The sequence below is a fragment of the Vespula vulgaris genome, chromosome 12 (genome assembly GCF_905475345.1).
Source record: "Vespula vulgaris chromosome 12, iyVesVulg1.1, whole genome shotgun sequence".
Lineage (NCBI taxonomy): Eukaryota > Metazoa > Arthropoda > Insecta > Hymenoptera > Vespidae > Vespula > Vespula vulgaris.
Genome location: NC_066597.1, coordinates 202,247 through 229,524, shown reverse-complemented (window position 1 = coordinate 229,524; position 27,278 = coordinate 202,247). Strand labels below are relative to the sequence as shown.

The 27,278-nt window shown below is 45.0% G+C and overlaps 2 protein-coding genes across 3 annotated transcripts in view; both read left to right on the top strand.

The window, feature by feature from the left end:
- Positions 1–13,407, top strand: part of LOC127068192 (hormone receptor 4-like) — a 52,413-nt gene extending 39,006 nt beyond the window's left edge. The window contains exons 4-5 of the mRNA XM_051004006.1: positions 5,311–5,649; positions 6,318–13,407. Of these exons, the coding sequence (XP_050859963.1) occupies positions 5,311–5,649; positions 6,318–6,677 (699 nt within the window). The 3' untranslated portion in view covers positions 6,678–13,407. The remainder of the gene's footprint in view (positions 1–5,310; positions 5,650–6,317) is intronic.
- Positions 13,408–25,136: 11,729 nt separating this feature from the next.
- On the top strand, positions 25,137–27,262 carry LOC127068127 (uncharacterized). Of its 2 annotated transcripts, none has more exons than XM_051003876.1 (2): positions 25,137–25,657; positions 26,245–27,262. In XM_051003876.1, the coding sequence occupies exons 1-2, from the start codon at positions 25,542–25,544 to the stop codon at positions 26,924–26,926; spliced, it is 798 nt and encodes a 265-aa protein (XP_050859833.1). In that variant the 5' UTR covers positions 25,137–25,541; the 3' UTR covers positions 26,927–27,262. The 2 variants fall into 2 exon arrangements, with proteins under 2 accessions (XP_050859833.1, XP_050859832.1); XM_051003875.1 differs by lacking the exon at positions 25,137–25,657 and adding an exon at positions 25,722–26,125.
- Positions 27,263–27,278: the final 16 nt, after the last annotated feature.

Below are 27,278 nucleotides of genomic sequence, written 5' to 3'. Positions count from 1 at the left end.
ACGTATCAGACAGCGTGCCTGGAAATTATAGACAGCACGTAACTCTCTCATCCATAATCGTTTACACGCTCGCGCACATGGAAATTTATAGGAAAAAAGTATACACGTGTTTCTTTCGTCGTACGTCAGCGAAAGAATAAATACCTTGTCAAAGTGGCAAATTAAGGTCAGTCGATTCTTTAAGAAAGAAAGACGTAGAAGAGAGAGAGAGAGAGAGAGAAAGAGGCAGTAGGCCAACGTTTGCGCAAGTGTCGAACACGTCGATGATCTAAACTGATCGATCTATCGAAGCTCCCTTTTCAATAGGAAATCACGAGGCTCGGGTTGCTGCTCGCTGAATAGAGTTCGATTCACCGTGACGTATCGAGTTTCCCTCGCAGTCGACTTATCGTCGAGGCTCGTTAACCCTTTCGTTACTCGTTCCACGCATCGTCTCTACCGGAAACAGCCGCAATGATTATTCGAGTATCACCTTTTCCACTCTTTTTTCCTATTTCTCTCTCTCTCTCTCTCTCTACCTCTCGCACTCTGTTTTCTTTCTTATCGATCGTTCCTTTCGAGAGACCGTAAAGTCTCTCGACGACGACGACGACGACGACGTTCTCTTTTCGCCAGCCGGAAAAAATGGGTCGGCTCGCGCTCGCAACAAACTCCTCCTATCTATTTTTAAACACGGGGTCTCGTACTTTGCGTTAATTTAATTAAACGTTAATGAGGGTACGACGATACGTAGGTGGGAGCGTAGGAACGTTGGTCGAGTCGCGGGCCGTCTCTTTCCACGATCGCGTTAAATCATTTTTGAAAAATTTCTGCATTTAATTCGTTATTTATTTCTTTCGTTACACGCGAACAGTGTAAGCTTGAATTCATTGAACGATCAATCGTGTGACGTGTTTTTATCGACTCGCACGATAAGGATAAAGCGTTTATCGGTACTATCTTAAGCATTTTTGGCCAATTTCATTTGCTCGTAGAGTCTCGTGAAACGTAAGCGAGAAAAAGAGTTTCGGGAAAGCGTAGCTTAATTACGAGTCTCGTACGAGTCTGGTGCACCTGTACGATGACGACGACGACGACGACGACGACGACGACGACGACGACGGCGACGAGGAGGAGGAGGAAGGCACGTTACGCGCCATTGCCACTCGTCGCTTTCCATTGTACGAATACAATTTACGAGAATGCATTTACGTCGATCTTCCCGACACAACAATGCCTCTAATTCCACGATTCCCGTTGACTTATTGGACGGTTACAAAAGGCGAGCCTTCGCAGGAAATTACCTTGACGGTTTAGCGAGTAAAATCGATGAAAAGGATGAAAGAGAAGAGAAAAGGATGTACTTTTTTCTCTTCTCTTTTGAAATCGATTTGGACTTTTGCACTCGAACGAAACCTTCGCACGTGCGCTCGACTCTGGCAACGCTCGTCGTGAATGATTAATCCGAGATACGGAGTTCGATATCGAGACCAGACGGAACTCCCTCGACGAAAAAATAACAAAGTCCGGAGAGGAAGAGATCCGAAGAAAAATATACGGGTCGAAATTAAGAGAAGTTTCCTGTCAAAGTGGCCTGCCGCCGCGGAGGTAAACTTATCGCTAAGGGTCGACAAACAAACGCGCTTTGGGTACGCGTATGTAGACGCGAAAACTAAAAGCAGGAGCACGTAAGTGCGCTCGCACTCGCTCGCGCACGCCATTTTAAAGGTCTTCTTGTAATTAACCGTCTAGACTCCCGACACTATTATCTGGCCCTCGTTAGCGTTATCTCCGTCAAACGGGAAGCGTCTGCTGGGAAGTTACGTAAGTGTGTACGTGTGCGTACGTATCTATGATCCGCGTATAAGTGTTGCATGCGGGTACTCGTGAAAATGGCCACAGGTTGCGTCACGTTCGAAGCTTTTACGTCGCAATCGACGATCGACGAGGGAGGCGAGAAAATCCTCTTCCGGGCATTACGAGCTATAGAATTTCGTCGTTGAGAAAAGTCTGATGGAGAGGGAGAGAAACTGTACTTCTTCGAAAGCGAAAAAAGTACGATAGCACCGACGTAGTCGAAACAATATCGTCGTGACCGTCGTTATCGTCGACTCGTCCTCGCCACTAGTCACCATTATTTTCAGATCACGAGAGAGAGAGAGAGAGAGAGAGAGCGAGCGGGGGCAGCGTTCGGATGCCAGCGTTATCGCTATCGACTTTTTTTTCTTTGTCAACGTCTACGTAAATTTGTTATGCCGCTTATCGTGCAGTTTGGGGATTAGCGCATTTTTATAGAGGAAAAAAGAAAGTTTATACATTTGTAAAAATATTTTAATCGCATCGTCGCGTCGCGCGTAACCGCTCGTAGACGGCAAAGACAACGTCGTCGTAGTTATCGTCCACCGTCCGATGGAACCTATCCGTCTCGTGGCCTTGGGCGATAACGATAATTGGCAGCCCGATTACACGTGCTACGCCGGATCGAACCTATGTAGCTAGCCTATGTTAGACTTCTATACATGTATATCCAACGAACGTGTATATACGTACATATATATGCATGTATATATGTACACGTATCGACGATTACATCAACCTAGGACAACCATCGATCCGATCGATCTCGATCCATCGGCGCGAATCTTGATTTTACACCACCGTCGAGACGAGCGAGTCGATGCGATAATCCAAGAGAAAACATTTATATCCTTATCAATTTCGCGCGCTCTCTCTCTCTCTCTCTCTCTCTCTCTCTCTCTCTCTCTCTCTCTCTCTCTCTCTCTCTCTTTCTCTCTCTCTTTCTCCTTCTCCGTCGATACGACTTCAGGAAAAAAGGGCAATGTTTTTTTTCGTGCAGCATCCACTTTGGTCCAGATTCAACGAATCGAATTAATCGTTCGGAAAGGAAATTACTCGATTAATTGGAAGATCTCAAAGTGAATCGTGGGCACATACCACGTGTTTAGAGAAACGTTCACGGAGAATCAGCATCGCGGCACCCTCGAGAAGTCGATCTCTCTCTCTCTCTCTCGTCGATCGATCGACCAGCTTCACCCTCTCTCGCTCTCGCTCTCAGAACGTACCCCGTGGACATTATACGCGTCTCTAGTCTTCTCTGGAGCCGTAGTGTCCGATCAATACCAGTGCGAGGCACAGCAGCAGGCGTCTCACCGCCCCTCGAACGCCTCGTCCTTCTCTTCCCGTTGCTACTCTCCTGCTAACGCTTCAACTACACCCGCTCGAGCTTTCCCTTTCGACGGCCTCCGTGGAAACGCGGAGAACCCCTTTAAAACTTTAACTCGAGCCACTCGGCGAAAGCCCTTTTTCGAATCGAGTTTCGCGCGCTTCGCCGTACCTAACGGGCGAAAAAGAAAATGGAGAGAAAAGGAGAAAGAGACGAGGAGGTCCGACGCGGAACGTTTCTTCGGGTTAAATCTAAGAAGCTCCCAACGGTGTACGTTTCTACGTACGATAGGGAGAAGAAACGGGGGCGGTCGATCGTCGTGATAGGAACGTACGAATCTAGGGCGCCGAGCTAGTCTCTCGCTACGTCGCGTCGCGCGTTTCTCTACTTTCTTCATTTTCTTTCAAACTTCCCACGCACGCACGCGTACGCTTCGATACATTCGTCGTACGTCGAGGTGGAGAGACAAATTTCAACTCGTACGATAAGACGTCATTGAGAGCGAACGACTCGAGACGATAACCTCGGAATTCGCAACGCGCTCTCTCTCTCTCTCTTTCTCTCTCTCTCATACGCACGCACACGCGCGCACGCACGCACGGACAGACACGCTCTCCGTTCGTCGATAGCACCGCCCCCGAGAAAAACGACGATTTTTTGCTTTTTTCGTTTCCGCGCTATCGTCGCTCCGACTTCTTTAATCTCTATATTTTTTTCCTTCTACCGTTATTTTCTTTCTTTCGTCCAATCGATTTCCCGTCTCTCTCGATCGTTCCTTACGGTTTGAAGATTTTCTAATTTCCGCGGCATGTCGATAAAATTGTAATTGCGATCGTAGAACGATTATCGAAGAAACAGTGGCGTGGCCAAGGAATTTATACATCGAGCTGGTCACGGACGATTGTCTTCGTCACGGTACGAATTGCATATATAATAGCTGTGAATGCGTTCGTCTCCGACGTATACGTATGTGTGTTTCTGGGCGTGATTCGCCACTGCCAAAATACGAGACGAGACGAGACGAGACGAGACCGACGATCGTTTCAGACGAACTGGCGACCAGTGATCAGTCGATTTTCCTTTTCTCTCTTTTATCCTCTCGAAGCAACGAATAAAAGCCAAGCGAACGAAATGAAGCGCTTGGATGCCGCAACAAGTTTTCATGGAAATTGGCATGATTTTTAAATTTGGCGCGCGTTCGAGCCGCGATTATTCGAAATGGTCGAACGCGCTCGTTCCGCTCGGTCGAGCGCATTTGCGTCAATCGCGACCGCGTCATGCCTTCTCCTTCGCGCAAACGGTTGAATTATGCGAGCGATTATCGTTAAAGCGAGATCGATCGTATCGAGATTGATGCGAGAGGTGGGAATTATTAAGGAATCGCGGTCCGCTGCGATCGACGTTAGAACGATCTTTTCTTTTCTTTCTTTGCAATGAAAATGGAAGAACGTCCGTTGCGATCGAAATGAGTGGATGGAAAGAAAAGAAAACAACAGAAAAAGTAAAAAGTAAGAGAAAGATCGAGGGGTGAGAGAGAGAGAGAGCGGGGATGGAAATTCGGATATCGTTCGTTCGAGTTTCACGGGGAGGAAGCGACGAAAGCCAAAGGCCAGGTCTACGCGCGAGCTTTATATCTTGGCGCAGCTTTAACATATTCATAGAAACTTCCGGCTTACGTCAAAGAGATTCTGAGCCGTGACGCGCGGGTGCATCCGCGTTATTATTATACGAAGACCGTGCTAGCGATAGGGATTAATTAACGTTGCATAGGCAGTCCCGCCGAAAGGAAAACCGAATTGGGCAACTCTTCGGTCTTTGGCTTTGTCGAACGACGAACGTCTCGGCTCTGTCGGAATTTATCGCGCGCGTTTAAAAGAAAAGAACAAGAAATGACACTTTCCCGACGCGACCCGAGCAAAGACGATCTCTCTCTCTCTCTCTCTCTCTTTGTCTCGTAGAGTGACCTTAAATTGGCTCCGCTCGCCGGCTAGACCGAACTCAGACGCTTTTACGAGCGAGAGAAAACGGGACGGAAAATCTCTTGTACTTTGGCCGATCCAATCGTACCTTGTTTCTTGGCTAACGACGACCCTAACATGACTACGACGAAACTAACGGAACCATGTACTTTTCTGTCTTTTAAACAGATGCTATCGATGGGTTCGGCATTGGACGTTCGTAGAGGAGGAAGAGAAGGAGGCGAAGTAGGAGGAGGTGGAGGTGGACGAAGAGACGGAGGGGGTGCCGAGGCAACAAACGGAAACGCGTTGGCCCGAGGCGTTCGAATAGCAGCTGCCGCCGTTCGTGGACAGGGTGATGTCCTTCAGCAAGAAGCGATGGTCGCCGCAGCGAGAGACAGGGCGATCAGGACAGGTAGCGTGAGGCAAGATCTCGCCCTCAATCTACCTCCGCGGCTGGAGCTCCCGGATGGCGAGGAACGCCCTTACGGGGCGCAAACCAATCTGCATCTTCGTGACCCCTTGCAGGTGAGTTCTTTTTCCTCCTTCTCCACCTCCCCCTTCTCCGCCTCCGCCGCCTCCTCCGCCGCCGCCGTCGTCGCCACCGCCGCGCCTCCTACTCTATCTCGTAGTCAAAACACGCGATAACGCGCGATTTGTGACGCGAGCAAAGACGCAACATCTTCCATTTATTTTCACGTTTACTTCGAGGAAAGAGACGATTCGCGTATCCCGGCGACACCCAACGAGAGATCGATATTGTATCCGATCGAACGATCGGTGATAAAAGCCACGATCGAGAGCGCGGAGAGATCTCGATTCTGCGCGATCCGCTAGAAAATACGTTATTCGACTTTAAAGCGTCTCGCGTCTCCCGACACCCGTTCCCGGCTTGTGCTGCGCCGAAAAGGGTTCGCGCCGTAAAATACCGTTTTGAATAAACCGCTCCCCGAGTGGTACGCGCGCCATCCTCCTAACGTTCTACCACGAATAATATATAATCATCTCGTTAAGCGTGTTAGCGCCAAAGGGGAGAGAGTATTGATTTCGATAAAAATACTTTAAGATCGTTTAACCATTCATTCGCTTTAGATCGCACTTCGCGCTGTAAATACTCACCCGCGCGCATTGTTTACCTTATCATTAATCCTATCCAGAGAGCGAACGATTTAAGAAAAACAATGTCAACTTTTTAGGAAAGCGAGATCTACCAAAAGTGCATACGGCCACCACCGAACCGGACTATCTTCGATAGCGAGAGTCCACCCCCGTATCGTAGCCAATCGGCACTGTTGGAGCCACCGGAACAAATAGTACGCTGTCACAGCGCGGGTAGCTCCCTGCTGAAAATGTTTCGCAAGTTTCCAAGTTCTGCTAGTAGTAGTACGTCGTCGTCGTCGGCGGTGGGGGCACCGACGCCACCGAAAAAGTCCACCCTGTCCAGCTATTCCGAGTCCAGTAGCAACCTCAGCAATCTGTCCACTCTGACGGTGGTGCCCTGTGAAACGGACGAGAGTCAACAGGAGCAGCATCACCATCGGCAGAAACGCGTCTGATCCGAGGCCAGTGGTGGTGGATCCTCGTGTCCGAGGAAGAGGCGAGCGTTCCTTCCTTTCAAGAAGAAGAAGAAGAAGAAGAAGAAGAAGAAGAAGAAGAAGAAGAAGAAGAAAAAGAAGACTCTCCTCTCGACAGCGTCATCGACCATCGACACCGACGACACGACGATCCTCCTACTCTTTCTTCGCGGTGCGCCACTTGAAGACTGAACTACGACCAATAGCAACGGCAACGCAAGACTTCTCTCTCCATTGCTTTTGGTTCGAGGACCAAGCGAGAACGACGCCGAAAGAGAGAGTAGAGTACGGAATGAGAGAGAGAGAGAGAGAGAGAAACAGAGACAGAGAGAGAACAAGAGAGGAATACCTAGTCCTCTTCTTTTTCTTCTCTCTCTCTTCCTCTCTCTCTCTCTCCCTCTCCCTCTGTCGCTCTTTCTTCGTTTCTTTCTCTTTTTACTATATAAACGCTATCCTGCAGATCTCATACTATTCCAAAGCGCGATACATAGGAGAGGGAGAGATTAAATCTTGCAAAGAGAGAGAGAGAGAGAGAGAGAGAAACGAAGAGTTCGTATAAGCTGAGATGCTGCTATTTTATTTCCATGTAATCTCGTTCCGAGGGAGGAAGAGAGAGAGAGAGAGAGAGAGAGGGAGGGGGGGGAAAGGGAGAGGGACATAGGACTGGACCGTAATAAGGGAGAAGAAAATCTATCGCTCGCCTCCCCTTCGACGTCGATGGGATCGAATAATGGACGATTCGCAACAGTGTCGCAAAAGTTTTCTTCGAGAAAAGACTTAGTAAATTATTTATTGGCGATATTCGCGTTCTGCCTTCTCTTATCGAGAAATTGTGGCAGACGAGAGTGAATGAGTGAGAATGAGAGAGAGAGAGAGAGAGAGAGAGAGAGAGAAAGGAATAAATGCGAGCGTGTTAGGGAAGGAAGACCAATTGAGAGTTGAAAGGGCAAAAAAACGAAAAAAAAACAGAGAAAGAAATGAAAAAGTAGTGCCAAGAGCGAAAATAAGAAGGAAAGAAACTTTGTAAATATTAGATTAGGTAGTTCAATATCACAATATAATTATTACGACTAAAAATTATATGCTACAATACCGATTAAAAGTAAACATCCAATATACGTTACGAACACGCATACCATTTAAAGATATGAGCTGGCACGCTCTCGGTGCCGGGCCGTACGAAAGTGATGTTTTTTTTTTTCTTTCTTCGCGGGACACGCGCGTCTTTCTCTTTTTCAAAAAGATGGCCACGTTTTTTTAACGATCGTTGATTCGTCCCTTTTCTTTTCCTTGTCTAAACACGTACGTTTTCATTCTCGTAGGTTTTCTCGTTGCAAAGGATATGCTTTATATATATATATATATTTTTTTTCCTTTTCCTTGAAAGCGAAGAGAAAACCAGAGACGTTCACGTTTTAGTGATCGATCGATGCCACTCTTCTTTTTCAAACGCTTTGAAAAGCTACGACCCGATTGACGGAGATTAGGAGGAAATCGACAAGGACGCGTTCGAAGGACGCGTGGCCATCGGGGGGTTCGTTTCGCCAGTCGCGTATATTCGAATTTGACGACGGCGCATATCCATCCACGTTTCGTACGGCCCTGCGTACATACGTCTGATATAAACACACGCTACTTTTATTATTATTCGAGTAGATAAGGCCTCAGTTTTTGACGAAATAGGACGAGATCCGTACCCGGTCGTTGCCTTTTCGAGTCTCGGCGTCGACGAGAGGAGTTGCGCGAGATCAAATAATTAATTAATTAATTAATCGATTAATAGCTAGAAGAAATTGTTTACACGGCGACCTTCGTCGATCTATTTTCGTACGAAATAGGCCGACGCGAATGAATTCGGGTTCGAGATTAATTCCTAGGCGCGTAGTTTAAATCCGGTAAACGAGTAAAAAGAAATAGAACGATACGTCGTAGGTCTCCGCTGTATTCCAAAGTTCCTACCCGCGATCTTTTCTTCGACGATTTGTTTCTGACGCGAAGGAAGAAGACGAAGAAGAGGAAGAGGAAGAGGAGAGAAAGAAAAAAAAAAGGAAAAATTAAGTAAAGGATAGATAGAGAATTTGGTAGATCGACTCGCGTCTCGTCGAGCCCGAGCTCGGATACGCTTCCCGGGACGGAACGAATCACCCGAGTATCTCATGAGAAGTCACCAATTATTGTAATTTTAAACGAAAAGAAATCCGACGAAGGGGAAGGAAAGTTTAAACAGGTGCGAACCATTTTCCGACGCGTTTCCCTCCAACGATTCGCGGATCGCGTGCGTCGCGCGTCACGAGCTAGCCGCGAGATGGATTCGAAAAAAAGGAAAAAAGAAAAAAGAAACGAGTCGGCTAAAACTGGAGCGCGCCGAGTATGATAGGAAAAATGCGTTTTAAAAGAATCTTTTATTCGTGAACGGGCTGCGCGACACGTGCTCCCCGCCAAAGGTCGTAGCTTCCAAAATGTTGCGTTCTTTGTCGTTTCTTTGAACGAAACTCGATTCGATTATCCACGTAGACAAATTTTGCAAGTCGAACGATCAGGCTCGAGTATTTTTCTATCGCTGTCATTGAGAGTCAAAATATCGCCGTCCGAGGTTAAGAAATACTTGAAACCTATTTGCGACTTGTTGCTCGTAGAGAATATTCTATCCCGCTCTCAATTTATGCAACAATAGGAAATTACGTTTAACGCGTATCGCAACGATTGTCTCAATGTATCGCCGTTTGAAATCTGTAGTACGTCATAAAAAATATCTTCGTAGGCCTACTCGTTTCATCCTTCGAGAAACGCCGTAAGACCGAAAACTGTTATTTCGCTCGACGAATTCTCGACTCGATGAAATCACGAATGCTATTACCGTATTAGATATCTTTCCTTCGAGCAAATCGTTTGATCGTATCGATCAATTTTGGAAGACGATATTTTTCGTTCGGTGCGATCGCAATTGGAAAAATTCCACGTAAGGTTACGTAGACGATGCCTGTAAATATTTTGGAACGTACGACCATTGGGTAAAATTGTTCATGGCCCGTTCTATATCGGCGAAACTCGAGTGAAATGAATATCAGTAATTTTGTTCTATCGTTGAAATTTATGAATGGAGATGATATTCGCTGTTCCGGTTTTAGGTGATACTCGGCCAAGTAGCGCGCGACGTCGCGTTCCTTCGAATCTCGCGAGTTCTACCACGAATCACGCGACCGTGAATCGACCCATCGCGATTCGATAATCGAATTCGTTCGGCGCGTAAAAAATAACGTATAACGACGACAGAGTCGGAGCAGAAGCAGGAGAGAGAGAGAGAGAGAGTTGGGAGGAGAGGAAAGAAGAGGGTTGGAAGAGAGAGAGAGAGAGAGAGAGGGAGAGAGCAGTGTTTACCCAAAAGTCCGCTATCATGCCTTTCGAGAAAATATACATGTCCGGGCAGTTTTACAAACGAAATTCGACCCCGTGTTTCTCTCGACGCACGTTGCGAAACAACGTTCGCAATAACGTTCGCATTGGCAAAGTTTTCATATAGAGTGGAATAGGGGAGAATAAAAAAGCAAAGAAATCGTTTCTCCATCGCTCAAAATGTGTTCAACGCGCATGCAATATTTAAATGGCGAGGATCAATCGTAACCGTATTATTAACGATTGGGTCATCGACGTGGCCTTGCGATCGAGTGAGATGATACGCGTTCAGCGAAGAGATAAGAGAGGGAGAAAGATAGAGAACGAAAAGAAAATGCAATGGGTTCTGTGCAAGTCTCAATTAAATTGTAAATGTTATTAACTTAGATTGAATTTAAAGAAAAAAATAGAAGAAAAAAGAAAAGGAGAAAAAACGTAAGAAGTGAAATGACAATGGAAGTTACCTTAGATCGCTTACTAGACCGAGTTTATGCGCGGGCGATTAATGGAAAGTAAATCCGAAAGAAATTCGTCTAGGAAAAATCTCTTAATTATCATTAATCGTTAGAAGATTCTATAGCGCGCGATAATTTAACGATTTGTTAACGAGATTCGCGGTACGAGCGAAGATTATGAAATCGTGGCCTTTCGACGCAAACGAGAGAGAAAAGAAAAGAAAAGTAAAGAAAAAAAGAGGAAGAGGACGAACGACGAGGAGGTATTTCAAACTCGCCCGCCAATCGAAGAGACACGATCTTCCATTGGAGAGAGTCCAATTAGCTCTTTCACTCGGACGAACGGCTCGGTTCGAGCGTTGGATCTCGGTTCGATACTTATCGAAATGCACGACTTTCAAGACGACGCTTCTGCCATTTTATTATTTTCTTCTCTCGAATTTTGTCGATCTCGGAAGATCTTGTCGAGTGCCAAAGCAAATGGGAATTCGTCGACGAGATCGTTGTTTCGATCATTCTTTGACCCTTCGATTTGTTATTTTTTTGTATTTGTTTTTATATATTGTTAATATGTGTACAAGACGTCTCACGTTTTATGACGTTCCTTGGTATATTGGAAAATACATATCATCTGATTATTAGTCTTTTTTTTTTCTTTTTGTTTCTCTGTTTCGTTCGTCGTATTCGTACAGCGCGTAGGAACGATCGACGAGCGTCGAAACGATAAATTGATCTCGGACAGACGCGTTTTGACAAAATCATCGTGCGATGCGATCTGTGCGCGTCCCATGTACGCGGGATGGTATAACGATGGACGTTAATACGCATTACGTACGCGTTGAAATTTTCTCGACTTTGACGAAAATAGTAGATTCGATCGTTCCTTATCGTCGTGGTCGGCTCAACGAGAACTCTCCAATGAATCTAGTCACGCCGAGCCGTACGTCCGCTCGTCGAAGTAAATCGGTCGATAAACTCTAGCTATTGTCATTAAAAATATTGAAATAGACCACCCGGACCGTCGAGGGAGAGAGATAGAGGGAGGGGGGGGAGGGGGAAAGGAACGTGTTCGAAAAAAATAACGTTGTTTCAATCATCATTTTCTTTTTCTTTTCTTTCCTCGGCGGCGATAGAGGCGGTCGTCTTAGGCGCAAAATAATTATAATAATAATAATGATGAGATAATAATTATAATTAAATAAGAATAATAATGTGATTTCACGAGGTGTGTTCTAAACAAAATTTATTCGTAGCGTCGAGTTTTAACGAGTCAACTCCGAGTCATTCGAGACGCGCAACGGAGTTTCGAATTTGACGTGCTCGCGCGCGCCAAGATAAAGAAAACGAAAGAAAGAGCGGAAGAAGTAGAGAAAAAAGAAAATTTTTTCTATATCCTTTTTTTTTTGTTTCGTTTCTAAGCTATAATTATATCGTACTGTTAATAAGATTGGTGTGTCTAGTCCCTCGCGATGAGAGAATATACTCGACAGAGAGAGAAAGAGAGAGAGAGAGAGACAGAAAGAAAGATAGATAGAAACAATTTTGGTGCGAAGAAATAACGTCCAAAACTCTCCGAGACTCCTCATCGTAGAGCGTACATTTTTCTTGTTAAAAAAAATTTTTAAAAAAACACGCGTAAAGGGAAAGAGCGAGAGAAAAAAATTAAGCAAAGAATAATAATAACAACAGCAACAATAATAATAATAATAATGATAATGATAATGATAATAATAATAATAATAATAATGAATAAATAAATAAATAATAATATTAATAATAATCACATCATCATTAACATCATCAATGCACAGACCCGCTGACTGACGGAATTAAAATGTTTCCTAATCAAAATTTGTAAATGTCTCGTTGTTGTTTCGGGAACGCGCAGTGTCTTTGACAAAAAAAAAGGAAAAAAAAAGAATAGAAAGAAAGGAAGGAATTGTGGAAAGGTGGGGAAACGGGAGGGAAGGATAGGGGAAATAAAATGAGACCGCGTCGTGTGTCGTTCGAACGAAGTAATGACTTTTCATTGTCGCGATTATACAAAGTAGGAAGTGATAAGAGAGGGAGAGAGAGAGAGGGAGAGAGAGAGAGAGAGAGAGAGAGAGTGAGAGAAAGAAATTGGGAAAACCTTTTTTCAAAGTAATCGATCGATGTTGTAGAAACAGTGTCATTTTAAAGTAGTAGGTCGCTTCTACAGGAAAAAAAAGTAAAGTAAAGTAAACTAACTAAACTAAACTAAACTAAAGTAAAATAAAACGAGACTCATCCGGAAAAGGTACGAAGCTCAACGTTATTCGAAAATCGCGCGCTTCGCGAGCGCGCTCGAGGTAAGACGCGAGTCACCGTACAACATGGCATGCGCGCTTGCATGCGCGTGCAAGCTCGCGTGCATCTTCGGGCGCGCTGCGCCGTGCCGCGTACTCTACGGTTTTTTATACAGTAGGATTGTACCAATACCACATAGGGAAAAAAGATGTTCGTTGTTCACTGCTCTGGCTTGCTAGAAAAAAAAAAAAGTATATTCGGGCCTCTCGGAGGCTGTTCGGATCAGAAGAAAAAAAGTAAAAAAGAAAAAGTCGGAGAGAGGGAGAGAGAGGGAGAGAGAGAGAGAGAGAGAGAGGCGTCGAATTAGAAGAAGAAAAAAAAACTAAAAACAATCGAACGTCGATCGAATATAAGCCTATCGATGTGAATTCAATCGAAAGTATAACTTGTTCCGGACAGTCCCCTTCGTGTGCCCATCGATATAAATCGGCAACATTTCGACATTGCAAGATTATTGGTGTACTTATCACGCAGTTTTCTACAAAATAAAGAAAACGATTTTGAAAAAAAAAAAAAATGATAACACGAGCCACATATACCGCAAGTATTTTATTTTTCTTTTAACGACCATTTTTGCAACCTTTCCAGCGTTACTTTTTACAACAAAAGTCGGCCAAGGATAGAAGAGACCAGCGACGAATCATTGAAATTCTAAAGATCGTGATAACGATCTTTAGCGATCGATGTCAACGATCTATGATCGCAGTTTCGAGCGCCATCCGACGGCAATCCATCGGGACTAACTGTACTCCTGACGATAGGCAATGATCGTACACGCGTGTACTCGAGGAAACCAATAAGTATTACGCGCAATAAGCTTACTCTTTCAAAGGTAGTTTAGAAACTTTTATGTCATCTTTTATTCACAAGTAACATTAATTTCACTAATTCTTACGTATTTTCTTTTTTTCAAATTTTCTTCGGATCGATGCGTTAGAACGGATATATTGGCGTTAACGAAAATGTGAAATTATCGTGTCAAAGATTATCTACGCTCGAGATTTAGTACGAGATATGAAATAAAAAAAGAAAAGAATATCGGAACCATAAATAGGTCTACGAGTAAGATTTAATCGACGAACTGGATCAGAAATCGCGCAGCGTAGAGATAAAAGAAGCGTTCGAAGGAGAAGAGCCGAACGAAGAGAGGAGATCGTAAAAATCGAAGGAACATGATCCAGGGATAAGTGGTATCGCGTTCGCAAGGTAAGGCAAGGAGAGACTTCTATTTCCGAGCGGACGACGTTCCAAATTTAAACGACGTCACCACCCGCATTTACGAACGGTCCTGCCTCCTCGGCTTCCTTACCCTACTCCCTTAAGCTGACTTTCACGAAAACCATACCTATATACCAAACGTGCGCGCAAGTCGATCGAGTCAATCGCAAACGACAAAGGACCAATCGTCCTCGCTAGCCGGGAAGGGAATCTAATCTACGTCGAGGTAATTGCCTGGATACCGACGTATTTTATTCCGGTGACACTCTAAAATATTACGGTATCCGCTTCTCCGTGTCATTCCATCGCTCTATTTTTGAACGGCGGAGAAGCTTCTAAGGGGACTTGTTTTGAATCCTCCTCTCGCGAGAGAAACGACTGCGCACGTTGCTTGAAAAAATCTCTCTCTCCCCCTCTCTCTCTCTCTCTCTCTCTCTCTCTCCCGCTCCCTCCCTTCCCCTCCTTCTCTTTCTCTCTCTCTCTCTCTCTCTCTCTCTCCTCTTTCCGCGGTTAGGAACGACGAAAAGACGCTAAATTGCATCTAGTAGGAAGCAAGCACTTCATGGGCTCTATCGGAAACTAGAAACCTAGCACCGTTGATACCCCAGTCATTTATTTTTAGGATTAGGAAACGTGACTTTAGCTCCGGGATTGAATGAATAGAAACCGTTTCACTTCATCGCCGAGGGATTTCTTTTTTTAGTATCAACCACGGCAAACGCTTTGCTGCATTTTTAACGAAGGACTCTGGATACTTCTGTTAATTATTTTTAGGTACAGTGGATGCGAACGTAGCCCTTAAGATTCGATCGAACGCGAGAGCTCTTCGTCGGATTTCTTTTCTAGCGTTGCGCCGTTCGAAGAAACTTTAACGTAGATTTTAATTATCAAACGCGAATGTAGGTCTCATAATGAATGAACATTCCACGTCGTGCCGAGCATGAGCTTAGCATCGACTAGTAACCCTCTCATTTATTTTTAGAACCATTAGACGCGAGTTAAGCACGCAAATTGAATGGACACGTTCGTGGAAATTTTGGAATACGTTGCGTCGATTCTAAAGGTACCGTTGTCTCGGAAGTTCTATTCGAAAATAATTCCGATTCGAAGGATTGGCAGGCTCCCGATAATATCGACAATAATTATCTTCTTCAACGTAGAAGACACGCCAGATTTGGCGCCTGCGTTAAAAGACTCGAATAAACGAACACTCGTTCTTCCGGACGATGTTTCTCAAAAGGCTCTTCTATTCATTGACGAGGTTCAAGAGAACGCGAACCTTTCTTTATACCGTTTTCTTTTTTTTTTACGTTTTCCTCTCCTATTATCGCTTTAATTCGAATTCCCTCTATTAACGTTTTATTCTTTTCGGTATCGTTGTTGGTATCGTTAGCGAGGGGTTGCGTTTCGAGAAATGGAAAGAAAAAAGTAAAAGTCAATTTGGTCGTGTTTAGACGACGTTGCCGAGGCGGGGCGCGTGCGCGCGAAGCGTCGCGACGCAACCCAGACGCCTTCTTGAATGAAACCGTCGCGGCAGTCAGTTCGCATCAAGGCGTCCACCCTCGCTTTCACTTTCACGGACTTTATATTCTCGTATGGTCTCAGCCACGGCCGAGTGACCTCCCGACGGGATAAATCATTTCTTTTTTTCCGAAGACACAACGTCAGGTAGGATCACCAATTTGGTTCTTGTTTTTTTTTTCTTTTTTTTCTTCTTCAAACCTCTTTGATTTTTATTTCCTTCATTTTTTATGCAACGAACGACAACCGCATTCGGTATGAATATCGAATTGGTATCGAATACGCATGTACGGTACTCCGTCGAGAACGACCTACCTTTTTCATTTTTCGTTCTCTCTCTCTCTCTCTCTCATACGTTTTACGTTGACGGAGGAGTTTTTTTTATTCGAACGTTCCGTCCGTTACATCGTCATCCTAATACCCCCGTCTATGCATTTTCAAGAGTTTCAAGCGCGATACATACGATATTATATATCAACGAGACTGTGTATTCTTAAAAAATAGTCATTGCTTGTCTATCGAGAGGCCGGTTCTTTTGGAGCGGAAGCGAGGCCGCCCTTTCATCATCGCGAATCTCGATCGTTGCATATTTTCTTTTCGATCGGGTGCCTATTAGATCGACGTCGGTGATTTTCACGCCAACTCAAACAAACGATAGCCTAGCTAGACTCGCTAAGATTGGCGATCGTACAAACAATCGGTCCCACTTTTAGGAAACATCGGCGTGCTTCCCGATACTCTTTCGCTCCCATGCGGAAGACAAAGAAACGTTGGCTCGCAAGGAACCACAAAACGATATAGATTTCTGATATAGATTCTCCTGGCATTTAATCTGGTAGGGATATATTTTTCGAAAGAGAATGTCGAAACGAGGTCGGAAAAATACGAGAAGCGTCTTTTCGCGATGTTCGGCGAATTCATCGAATCGCGCTTTATGATTTTAACATTCGATGACCCAGATAAAGGACACGCTCGATTACACGGATCCACCGGACTTTGATGCTACGAGTCCCCTCGTAAAGCTCTCTTAGTTAGACGGCAAAGCGCGCACCGACAGCACCACGGGGTGTCGTATATTTGCCGTGCAAATTAACGCCCTCGGTTGACCGTTAATCGTTCGGACAGCCACACCGGAGATAGAACGACGTAGATCGGAAATACGAGGGAGAGAAAGACGTTGTCCTAGGAGTCTTGGCGTCGGAACGGCATCGAATCGTTTCTTTTTTTTTTTTTTCTTTTCTTTTGCTCCTTTATTCGGCCATTAGATTCGATACGCGCTAGACGTTTCTAACGAGAAATCTAGTGATAAAAGCGTACAATTAGAGCGACGACGGAGTAAACTTTCCACCGAACGAGCATCTTTTCTCTGTTCGAGGATCGATCCTCCGTTACCCAGGAATCGAGGACAATAATGGAGAATAATAATCGAGACGAGGGTCTCGACTATCGGTTTATCACGTTCATAAAAAAATGACGCTCGGTCGATCTCGAGGAAGGGAAATATGGAGAAATAGTTACGAGCGATTCTCGTGTTCGCGCGTCGAACGGCAAGAGACGAGAGAACGGCAGGAAAATGGAAAATGTCTGGAGCAAATGGTTGCGGCCAAGCGGAAGTGCCGAATCCGTGCTCCCGGAAGTTGGCGCGCGTGTTCGTCGACGGACCAACGAACGGTTCGGTTTCCAGGCTGATTTCCAGGAAAATCTAATTGGCAGAAGCAAGTGGTCCGTACTTACCCTACGTGCGTAGGAACGTCAACGAAGGAGAGATTACGTTAGGAATTCGTCAACGTTGCGTTAATTGGTTAGGACGGTATTCGTAGGAAATTTCAACGACGATTCGAGCAGGATTATTTCGACGTACCACGGCGCTCCAAGCGTCGTAGAGATACGTTCGAAGGTAGACGCGAACGGAAAGAGTCGAGGAAGAATGGAGGAGGAGAGTAAAGCAAAGGGTAGCTTTTAAGAGTACCAGCAATGGCCGTTATTGTCGATTTTACCGTACACGTTAAAGGTCCGTACACATCACCGTGGCAGCATAGATATGAGTGAACGTTATATAAGGCGGTCTTAATATAGCGAACACTCGCTGGACCTTAGCCATATTCATAGGCGAGAGAGAAAGAGAGAATACATTACACGTAGGCAGGCGCACATAAAGAAACCGACGCGCGAAGATAAGTCGATTTGCCCGTGGTACTATCTTTTCGAAGGAACGTTATCGTCTCGATGATCGATACGAAACGATTAGATACCCTTAAATGCCCGTCGAGACCGATAAGCGACAACACGAGACAAAATCGAATCGTTAAACGAGGAAAGCGAGAAGCAGAGGGCGTTACGACGTTGAACGCTCGACAGATGCGCGTAATTTAACATGGCATTAGACATCGTCGAAGAAGACGAGAGAGAGAGAGAGAGAACAGGCGTGGCCTTCGAGAGGCTCTCCTTTCACCGTGGGTCACTAACCTCGGCTCCAGCTAACGACAACCGCGAACGTTCTTCCAGCTCTATAACGTGCCGAGAAGCGAACGATGGAAGAAAATCGTCGTTTCTTTCTCTCCTCTTTTTCACGATACTCGGCGCGATCGTCGCTGCTGCTCTCGCGGCTGACCGTCGTCGGCTGAGTTTTACCCGATCGTTTCTCCTTCTTATCGTTATCGCGATTAACAACGCACAACGCTTTTTCTCCAACGTATTTTAGGTTCCAGCGAAAATTCTCCGGAGGCGCTCGTCCGGAGAAAGAACGTTCGCAATTTTCCAAAGCAACAGGTATTCCTCGACGTAACGCGTCTAGAGAGACTAGAGAGAAAGAGGGGGGCGGGAGAGCAAACGGGGAAAAGATCTTTGCATCCTGGTCAAAGGAAGGACGATGGAAGTTATCGTCTCTCTCGCAAACAGAGAATTTAACGATTAATTCGTGGCTCGTATCCAATGACCGAGTGCCGATAAAAATAGCGATGAATTAAGGCGAAATCGAGTTAAAAGTTTCAAGAGGAAATCGATGTTTCAATAAAATGACAAAAAAATGATCGAATTAAAGCGAAGCTGCTTTGACGTTCTTCCCATTTGGAAAAAGAAAAAGCAAATAAATGTTCGAATTAAGTGATAAAAATACGCTCGAATGGCAATGAATCCACGCACGAAGAAATTTAAGAGAGGATCGTTCCAATCCGGCGTAACAATACACAAACAGCTAAGAATCGATAAATCCTTGGTCGGTTGCGATGCCTCGAAGAAAATGAACGAACGATATTGTAAAAATCTCCCTCGGGAGAATCTTTTTTCGAATTGGCGCGTATATCTCGCAGCCGTTTGGAACTTTAAATTTAGACGGAGCGAAGGAAGATTTCACCGAAGCTATCTTTCTCTCTCTCGCTCTCTCTTTCTCTTTCTCTCTCTCTCTCTCTCTCTCTCTCTCTCTCTCTCTCTCGCGCGCGCGCTCTCTCTCTCTCTCTCTCTTTTCGGCGTATCTCAAGGTGCACGTAATAGAGGAGAAATAGCATAAAAGCAACAATTCAAGCACGGCCCGCTCGTCCAACTAAGTAAACTTATCGTTGTATCTCTAAAGCTCGGCAGTTATAATACATACCTGTGTAATGGTATGGGAGCATGCTTCGAGTCTTCTCGTTTTTCAAACGAACAAAATGGCGAGCTCGTCGACGAAGCCGAACCGAAATATCTTAGAAGGAAAATCTCGTGGCTGCGTTGTAATTACATCGCGTGAACGGATTCGCTTGGATGGTTTAATTTCTAGACCGTTCAACGTTGGATATTAGAAAGACGTATGCTTGACACATTGAGATCCGCCATTGTTACGGGCGTTCGACCGTCACCAGGATTCAGACTCGGCGTTCGGATAAATTAACGCTCGCTTTGTCTTCCCTCCCTCGCGTCTTTTCTTTCCCTCTATTTTCGTGCGCGCGAGTTTGCGCCTGCCTGGATAAATTCGTCCGCGGAAAACAAAGGAAAATGGTGGAAATCCAAAGAAGAAAGAAAATCGTCGATCGGTGTTGGTAGAGGGTGTGTCTTTTTCCGCTTTGCTGCCGCTTAAGTAGAGTTCGCCAGCAAAGGGGAACAGGCCGACCCTCCCGCATTAAATGGATTCCTTCCGCTCTTATCTTCTTTTCCTTTCGGAAAGGACCAATCGCGTTAGAACGGACGAGAACGCTCTTGGAAAAGTTGGTAAGTGACACGTTTTCTCTGTCTTTTCTGCGAGAAAAATAAAGTTTCGGCCAAAAAGTTGGAGGAACGATCCCGTTGCGTTTGAAGTATTAATAACGAGGGACGCGGGCATAAATCCGCATCCCCAGGTGCAGCAGCGCGCGTGCCACCGAGCACGACGTATTAATATCCGTCTCATGTGCCTTCGCCCGATATCGTATTTCTCGGTCACTCGATCGACTCTCTTTCGCCTCTTTCTCGAAGGGGCCATTTTATGCAGATTTCGAATTTCCAGAAGCCAGCTACCGAGAGAGAGAGAGAGAGAGAAAAGGTTGCTGCTTCTCCTTAGTCGGACGGATTAATAGTCCATTGCCGAGTTTGAGGTATATTTTCGTCCGGACGTCGAACGACGAGCTTACTCGCGATTCGCTGCCTCCCTCGCAGACTCCTCTCGCGAAAGTTATAACCGAGTATCTCAATCTGCCTCTAAAAACACTCTCTTACTTTCTCTCTCTCTCTCTCCCTCTCTCTCTCTATCTGAGCGAAGATAGAAAGTAATGTCGCGCGCACGTCGGTTATTTAAGTCAAGAGATAGGAGATATTATGTTACCAAGCCTTTAAGATCCTTCCGTGTACGCGTCGGCCGATTAATCATCGACTTTTCTACTTTCTTCAAAGAAAATCTCCCGAAGGTGGAAGGTGGATCGATCGCGACGTCGCTCGGTCCAACTCTTACCAATGATCGCGATTAACGAGTACGAACGACGAGACGCGTTCTCTCTCGATTCACTTATTCTTTTCGTTACACGTTTGGTTGCCTTTGGCATGACTTCGTTGTTTGCACAGCTGTCCTCGATAAAATACGATGCTCGTTAGGATACCTTCAAGCGATACATTCAAATCGATCTCGTTTTTCTTCGATCTTCAAATCTAACAGCTAGCTCTTTGCCCGTTGCTATTACTTTAACGCGCATATAGATCGAAGCGCGATGTCTCTTTCTTCCTCTCGTATCTCGGCTCTCAAAAAATGACAAGTATCTCGTATCCAATAATTGATAGTTCACGGTCTGGCTCGTTACACGTGACACGACTCTAAGCAGTCCTTTCGTAACGAAGTGTGCTACGTTCGCGATGAGTTGGGCGTGACGAGACGTAATCTCTCGGTTAGAGTCTTGACGTTTGATTGGCAAAGCAAACAGTGGGATACTCGTTCGCGTAGGCGTACAAATTCACGGCGAGATCTTTGCGTCAAAATATACGACGGTAATCGGGGATAGCATCGGAGATACGAAGGATTCGTTTTAAAAATGAAATAATCATGGATAAATGAGTTTTTATCTTTCCAGCATCGTTCGCTATAAATACCTATTTAGAGTTAATGTTGCAAGAGGCTTTGGTAAAGGAAAAGAAAAGGTCGAGAAGAAGATGGAAAGTGGAAACGCCATAAATCATCGAGATCTTCAAGATCATCGGGATCATCGTTCCACGTCTTCTCCTCACCCGCTCGAGAAGTTTCTGGTAACTGATCTCGGCATTCGCGCTAGCTGAGAACGACGCTAAAGATGGTGATTATTTTTGTCGCAGGTACGCAAAGTAAGAGGCCGTCAACGAGATCAGGATGAATCTACTAGAGCGGAAACGAAGCGTAAGAAGCGTCCGTATCGTCGGTGACAGATCGATGGACGCTGTCGTCGTAGGTGGTTTAGATCCTAACTCCGGTAGGTCGACTGCTCTCTCTCTCTCTCTTGGTCCGGTCTGTGTAAAAAATGATCTATTTGACAGGTAGCACGCGCGCATCCACGTCCCAAAGGTCTTGCCTCGAAAAGCTCGTTCCATCCCTGCTCGCATCAATTAGTTCGAGAATGATTTACGACATTGGCCGAGCGAGAAAGCGAAAATTTACATTGTCGACGCTAACCGCAATTGTCCACGGCTATCGCGACGAAGAAGACCAAAGGAGGGATGAAGAGACGGTAGAGTTATTTTGTAGCGCGTGTGGCCTCCGCTCGGAAGAGACGTACCTACCACCGTGTGATTTATAAGATCGCGAAAGGGACGGACCGTTCGTTCCTCAATCCTGCCTCCGTGGTGCATCAACGGTGCTCTCTTCGGTCCTCCTTTTTTCTCCTCTTTCCATCTCCGATCCTCTCCGGATTCTCTGGAATTCGGCTCATTACGCCTACGCTTTATCTTCAATTATTTCGCATCGAATTTATATCGCGAATTTATGTCGCGCTTTACTACCTCCTAAGAATTTCATTTAATTAGCTAAGACATTCCGGGACTACGTATAGATCATTCTACGTAGAATCATTTGTAAAAATCGTTTAAAGACGCAAACGACAAGGTGCAACGCACAAATAGGTAAGAAATGTAGCGGCGAAGGACGGGCTAACGCGTTAGCGAGAGATTGGACGACGACATGCTTGATTTATACCTATCGTAAAGGTAATAGATAATACGATCCAAGCGACGTCACGTCAATCTTAAGAGGACGTTAATTAATTTAGACACCGAAACCTTTGGAATTCGACCAAGCGTTGATCTTTTCTCTCTCTCTCTCTCTCTCTCTCTGTCCCTCTGTCCCTCTCTCTTTCTTTCCCTCTTCCTTGACGATAAACTCACGACAGATAGGAGTATATTTCGCGATCAAGTCAACATGAATTCCACGGAAGCTCGGTGACTATGCCATTAAATCGAAATCTTTCATATTTCCCGAGATTTTTGCTCGGACCGAGCTTTTTATAGAGACGACGACTCGCGTTTCTCGCAAAGGCACGCACGAATGCCGCGATATCGACTTGGCCGCGTTGATCGGGTAGCATCTGGTAACGCTGACCCAAGATCGTAAACTCGCGAAATAAAAGAACGAAAAGAAGGTTACGGGGATGATTTAATGCTTCTAAAATTATTATGGGAAACCATGAAGAGTAACAGGATCGAATAAAATTCTCGATTTCGCGTATTTGTCGAAGTCGGATATAATGTCGCCAGGAATAGTTAACGATCGGAGCCATATCGAAAAGTAGAAAGCTTCGTGCTTTTAACATCCTGTTTGTATTTTCAGCCGCTTCGAAAGGATCGTAAAATCATTTTCGATGACATTTACGACGTCCACGAGATAGGAATAATTATTTTTCATCGTTTCGCGAAACGGAAGATAGTCGGAGATCGCCCGCGCGCTCGCTGACCTAGTTTCTTTTCTCGGAAATTTGTCGTTCTCTTTAAACGAACCCTAACGACTCGACTCGATTTCCGTCTAGTTGATTGGGACATCACGAGTTACGACGAGAGAGAGAGAAAGATCAAAGGCGAGTATCGCGGTGCTAGCAAAAATCCTGCTGTTCCTCCGTCTACGAGCCTACCCTCGATCACACCTATATAACACTTTTCAGGGTGATAAATCAGCCGAGTCCCTCCTGCCGTCGTATAATAGTCTTTGAAACACCGAGCAAACCGTTCTCTCTCGCTCTCTCAGCCGCGCACATGCATACACACGCGCGCGCGCGCCTAGATGCTTCAGAATGCGACTATCGATCATGAAACTCACGAGCCGAGTCAAACCGGTGCGCGAGCTCCGGCCATTATTTTAATCGCTCTTTTTGGGATCCTATTGTCGCTGATTTATGAGAGTGCCCGAAATGTTTCTCTCTTTCGTCGCTTTAAATATAATACATTCCAATGTGCAAAAGTCCGATAGTCGGATCCTTCTCGCCGCCCCTCGTTATCTTTATTATTACTGTTATCAAAACGATATCGTAAGATGTAACAATGTATAAAGAGAAGAAAGGAAAAGGTAAAGAAAAAAGCGCGCACGTAGGTTTGACAACCCCAACAGGATTCTTGCATCAAGGTGCACTTTGAGGTCTTTACGACGACGTCCAAGAGCGACCTTTCCGTGAAACGATGGGAAAGGAGAACCATGCTGCGAATCGTATAATTCCATCAAGGAAGAATAAAAACTATCAAAACTACAGGTTAAGAAGCATTCGTTTTTCTCTTATGGGGAGCGTTCGAACGCTATACGACGAAACGCAACAACGTTGTCGATTTAGTCTTTACAAGAAGTAAAAGAGCAAGAAGCAAAAGAGAAGATTTCGAAATAACGTATAAAACCGAGTCTAGGCTCGTAGTCCTTTTCCAGATGGCAAGAAAATTTGCGAGCAGCATGCTGTACCGATATGTGGGTGCAACGTATACGTACTACTCCTTATTTCTCTCTTTCTCTTTCTCTGGCACAGTAATGGGACGGTAACGAAAGCTGACGCACCGCGAACGTCTCTGGACCGTATCCAAAATTGGGTTCCAAACGTTTAAACAGGAAAACGCCGTGCTCGCTCGCTCGCTCGCTCTTTCGCTGGCAAATTTCAAGAACGACTTTACGATCGATCCGTTCGGCTGTTCGTAAAATTTAGATCGACTGACCGCGATTAGCCGCGCGTACGTATACGTGCATTTATCCACGTACTTGATCGTTTCCACGACAGTTAGTTCATAAGTGTCACGTTAGAAATTTCCTGGAATTTATTGAAATATATCCAAAATTGATACCACGAGGTTTCACCTCGAGTTTCGCTTGGATTTACGTAGACAAGGCTACTTCTTCGAGAGCCTTTCGCCGCTCGGAATTCATAAATATTTCGTTCGTATGCTAAAATAAAGCTCCATCCTGAATGCGTCAGCTCTCGTTAGCCTCGACGACTGAATCATCAGATTTTCGAGCCGATAGCGAACGTCTGCACGGCCACACTGACGTACAAATCGTACGCCTTGTGTCCTCTTCCAGTTCTTTAATATTATATTTAACTATTATTCTTTTTTCCTCAATTTCTACTATTTTCCACGGAAGTACGCGTAACTCGAAAAACCAAGACGAACGAGGAAGGGGCAAAGGATTAACTCGTGACAGCGTAATGCGCGTGAAATCGCTCCCATCGCGTGTAAAACCGTACGCAGAATCATTGGATGCAGGACGGTAACGAGAGAAATATCGAGCAATAAACGTCGATTGTAAAGCTCGTTAGCCTCGTTATATTCTCGTCGCCCTACGAGCACGTCGTTCGTAGAACGAGAATCACAAAAGTTGGAATTTTCGAATCGAATGGTCGTATTAACGATAAAAGGTAGAATAATTTTAGTAAGATTTTGTTTAATATAAAAAGAAATAAAAGGAAACGTGGTTTCGTGGAAGAATGATGGCGCAGTTTTATTCGAACCTATCATAGGTATTGCACATTCCGTTATTTTTCAACGTCGAAAAGCATTCTCTCAAACTCGAACGAAGACTCTGGAAGAACGACGAACGAAGAATTCGAAAAACGCGCCCGCTGCGAGTGCGCGTAGCGCCACCTGCCTCCTCGCTTCCTATCCGGAATAGTAGCAAGAAAATGGCAGCTGCGCGCAAAATCGTGTTTATTTACGTGCTGTCTACGATTGATTGATCACGAAGTATCGTAAAGTAATCGAGCCGAGCGGGAAAGCGAGCAACTTTGTCAGTGGATCGTTGAAAATGAACGATAGGATTGGTTAGAGGAGAAGGAAAGATAGAAAAGGACGTTTGAAAATATCAACCGAATGAATATTTTCTTGGTGCTGGTTTCGCGTACGCATACGTAGTCGCATCGAATCTTTGTGTCGGACGAATCTAACCTCTGAAAGGAATCGCGCAGTAGCGCCGTACCTACGCGTTCTGGAATTTTCCTAGGAACTGTCAAGGTTCGTTCGCCGACGCATACAGTGGCCCTCCACCGCTATTTTTCGGCACGATGCCATGTTTCCGCGTTCCCTGAGTCCACGAGCGTTCAAAATTTTGACCATGGCTGACGAAGTTTTGCCGGCGAGTTTGGAGAAGCTCGAAATCGATCGTCTCTCGTCGAGTTGTCCCCAGTGAGTATTTCCTTCCGATATTATATCGTCCTTTCTAATTCTTCGATCTATACTTGATTTTCGTCTTACGCGGAACGTCTTTCTCTCTTTCTCTCTCTCTCCCTCTCTCTCTCTCTCTCTCTCCTGTGACCTATTCTCGGTCAAGGTCTTTCGTTTAACCAATTACCAGTCAACTTTGTTCGACGAACGAAGCCGTTTGTATTCTCGATGCGTAGAAAAATAGGAAAGTGTATCTCGAGAAACTGACGTTGCTGAGCGAGAGAAAAAGAGAGGGAGAGAAAACATGCATAGTCATATTTGCCGTTCGAACGTGATCGATGTATTTTGCTTTGCTCGATTGCATAATATGCGAGAAAGCAAACGTTTGACGATACAAGCAGTTCCAAGGCTCAGAGCCGAAAGAGATGACTCATCCGTTGACTTATTCGCAATCTTTTCTCTCCGTTTATTCGTCGTCAGTGTTTTCGAGTATATATCCATGTATTCGATACTAAGCGATGAATACTCCTTCTTTCTCGTCGGAGGAAGAGCAGGCTCCTCCTGAAAACCGAACGACTAAAAGTCCCTCGTACTTGTTTTTGTTTCAGCATCGCTTCGACCGAAAACTTGAAACCAAGCAATCCTTTCAGAACGACGGGCAAGAGCGCGAGTCCAGATTGCAGTTACTTGTTTAGAAGAAGATCGATGCCTAATAAATCAGTGCCATCCACGACGATTACCCGGGGTGTAAAAAGTACAACGAACTTTAAGCCTTCTAAGAACGAAAGACTCAACGACAAGACGAAAAAGAACTCTATCATTAAGGAGGCTGTTTTGCAACTGGGTTCTACCGACTCTAATCGTTTAAGTGATAACGTAGCGGGTACTCTGCTCAAACAGACCTGCAGATACAGTATTCCTGGTAGAAATTGTAAAACTTTTGGTCACGGTTCTGTCACTAAAGACTTTAAGGCGTTAAATATTAGTCAGGACTCTAGACAAGCTAAAGACGATACCAGCATCCAAGACAATTATCAAGGTGGAAGTTTTCAACGCGCTCGCAGTAATACGATGCCAAGTTTAAAGAGAGGTCCCGGTCCTGGCGGAGGTGGCCAACAAGACGCGATCTCCGTATCCGGGCAATCCCCAAATACGAACACTTGCTCCGTACAAGCGCGTATATCACCGCCCTCCTGTGACGTTACTATAGACGAACTTGCCAGCTACTTCGAGGAGTTTGTTCATATTCCAAAGAAGATGTCTCACATGGCAGAAATGATGTACATTTAACCGCGACAATACGCGTTTGCTGTGACAAGATTTAATTTGGTACCTAAATTATAATCTAATAAAAGGCAAAATAATTCATAAAGCTTATTCGATGCCGAGAAGCAAAAAATAATCACGAGTTATTTTCGTTCTTTCTCTTTTCTTTACTGGGAAATTGTTTGCACTTATTAAGACGATAGATATGCATGTTGCTATTTGACCTCTCTGTGTTTCTCTCCATTATACGTTTCCTGTGTCTCGTTTCAATTGTAAAGATAAACTCATTATTTAAGAAGTTTTTTGTATTTCGAAGTAAATTATTGGTCTTGGAATAAATCTCCTGGGATCAAAACGTTATGCCGATGAAAAGCTC

Bases quoted from the DNA above. Each gene is read 5' to 3' on its own strand.
- LOC127068127 (XM_051003875.1), top strand. From the start codon at position 25,941: ATGCATAGTCATATTTGCCGTTCGAACGTGATCGATGTATTTTGCTTT. The intron at 26,126-26,244 runs GTATATATCCAT...TTTTTGTTTCAG, and splicing joins TTCGTCGTCAGTGTTTTCGA to CATCGCTTCGACCGAAAACT.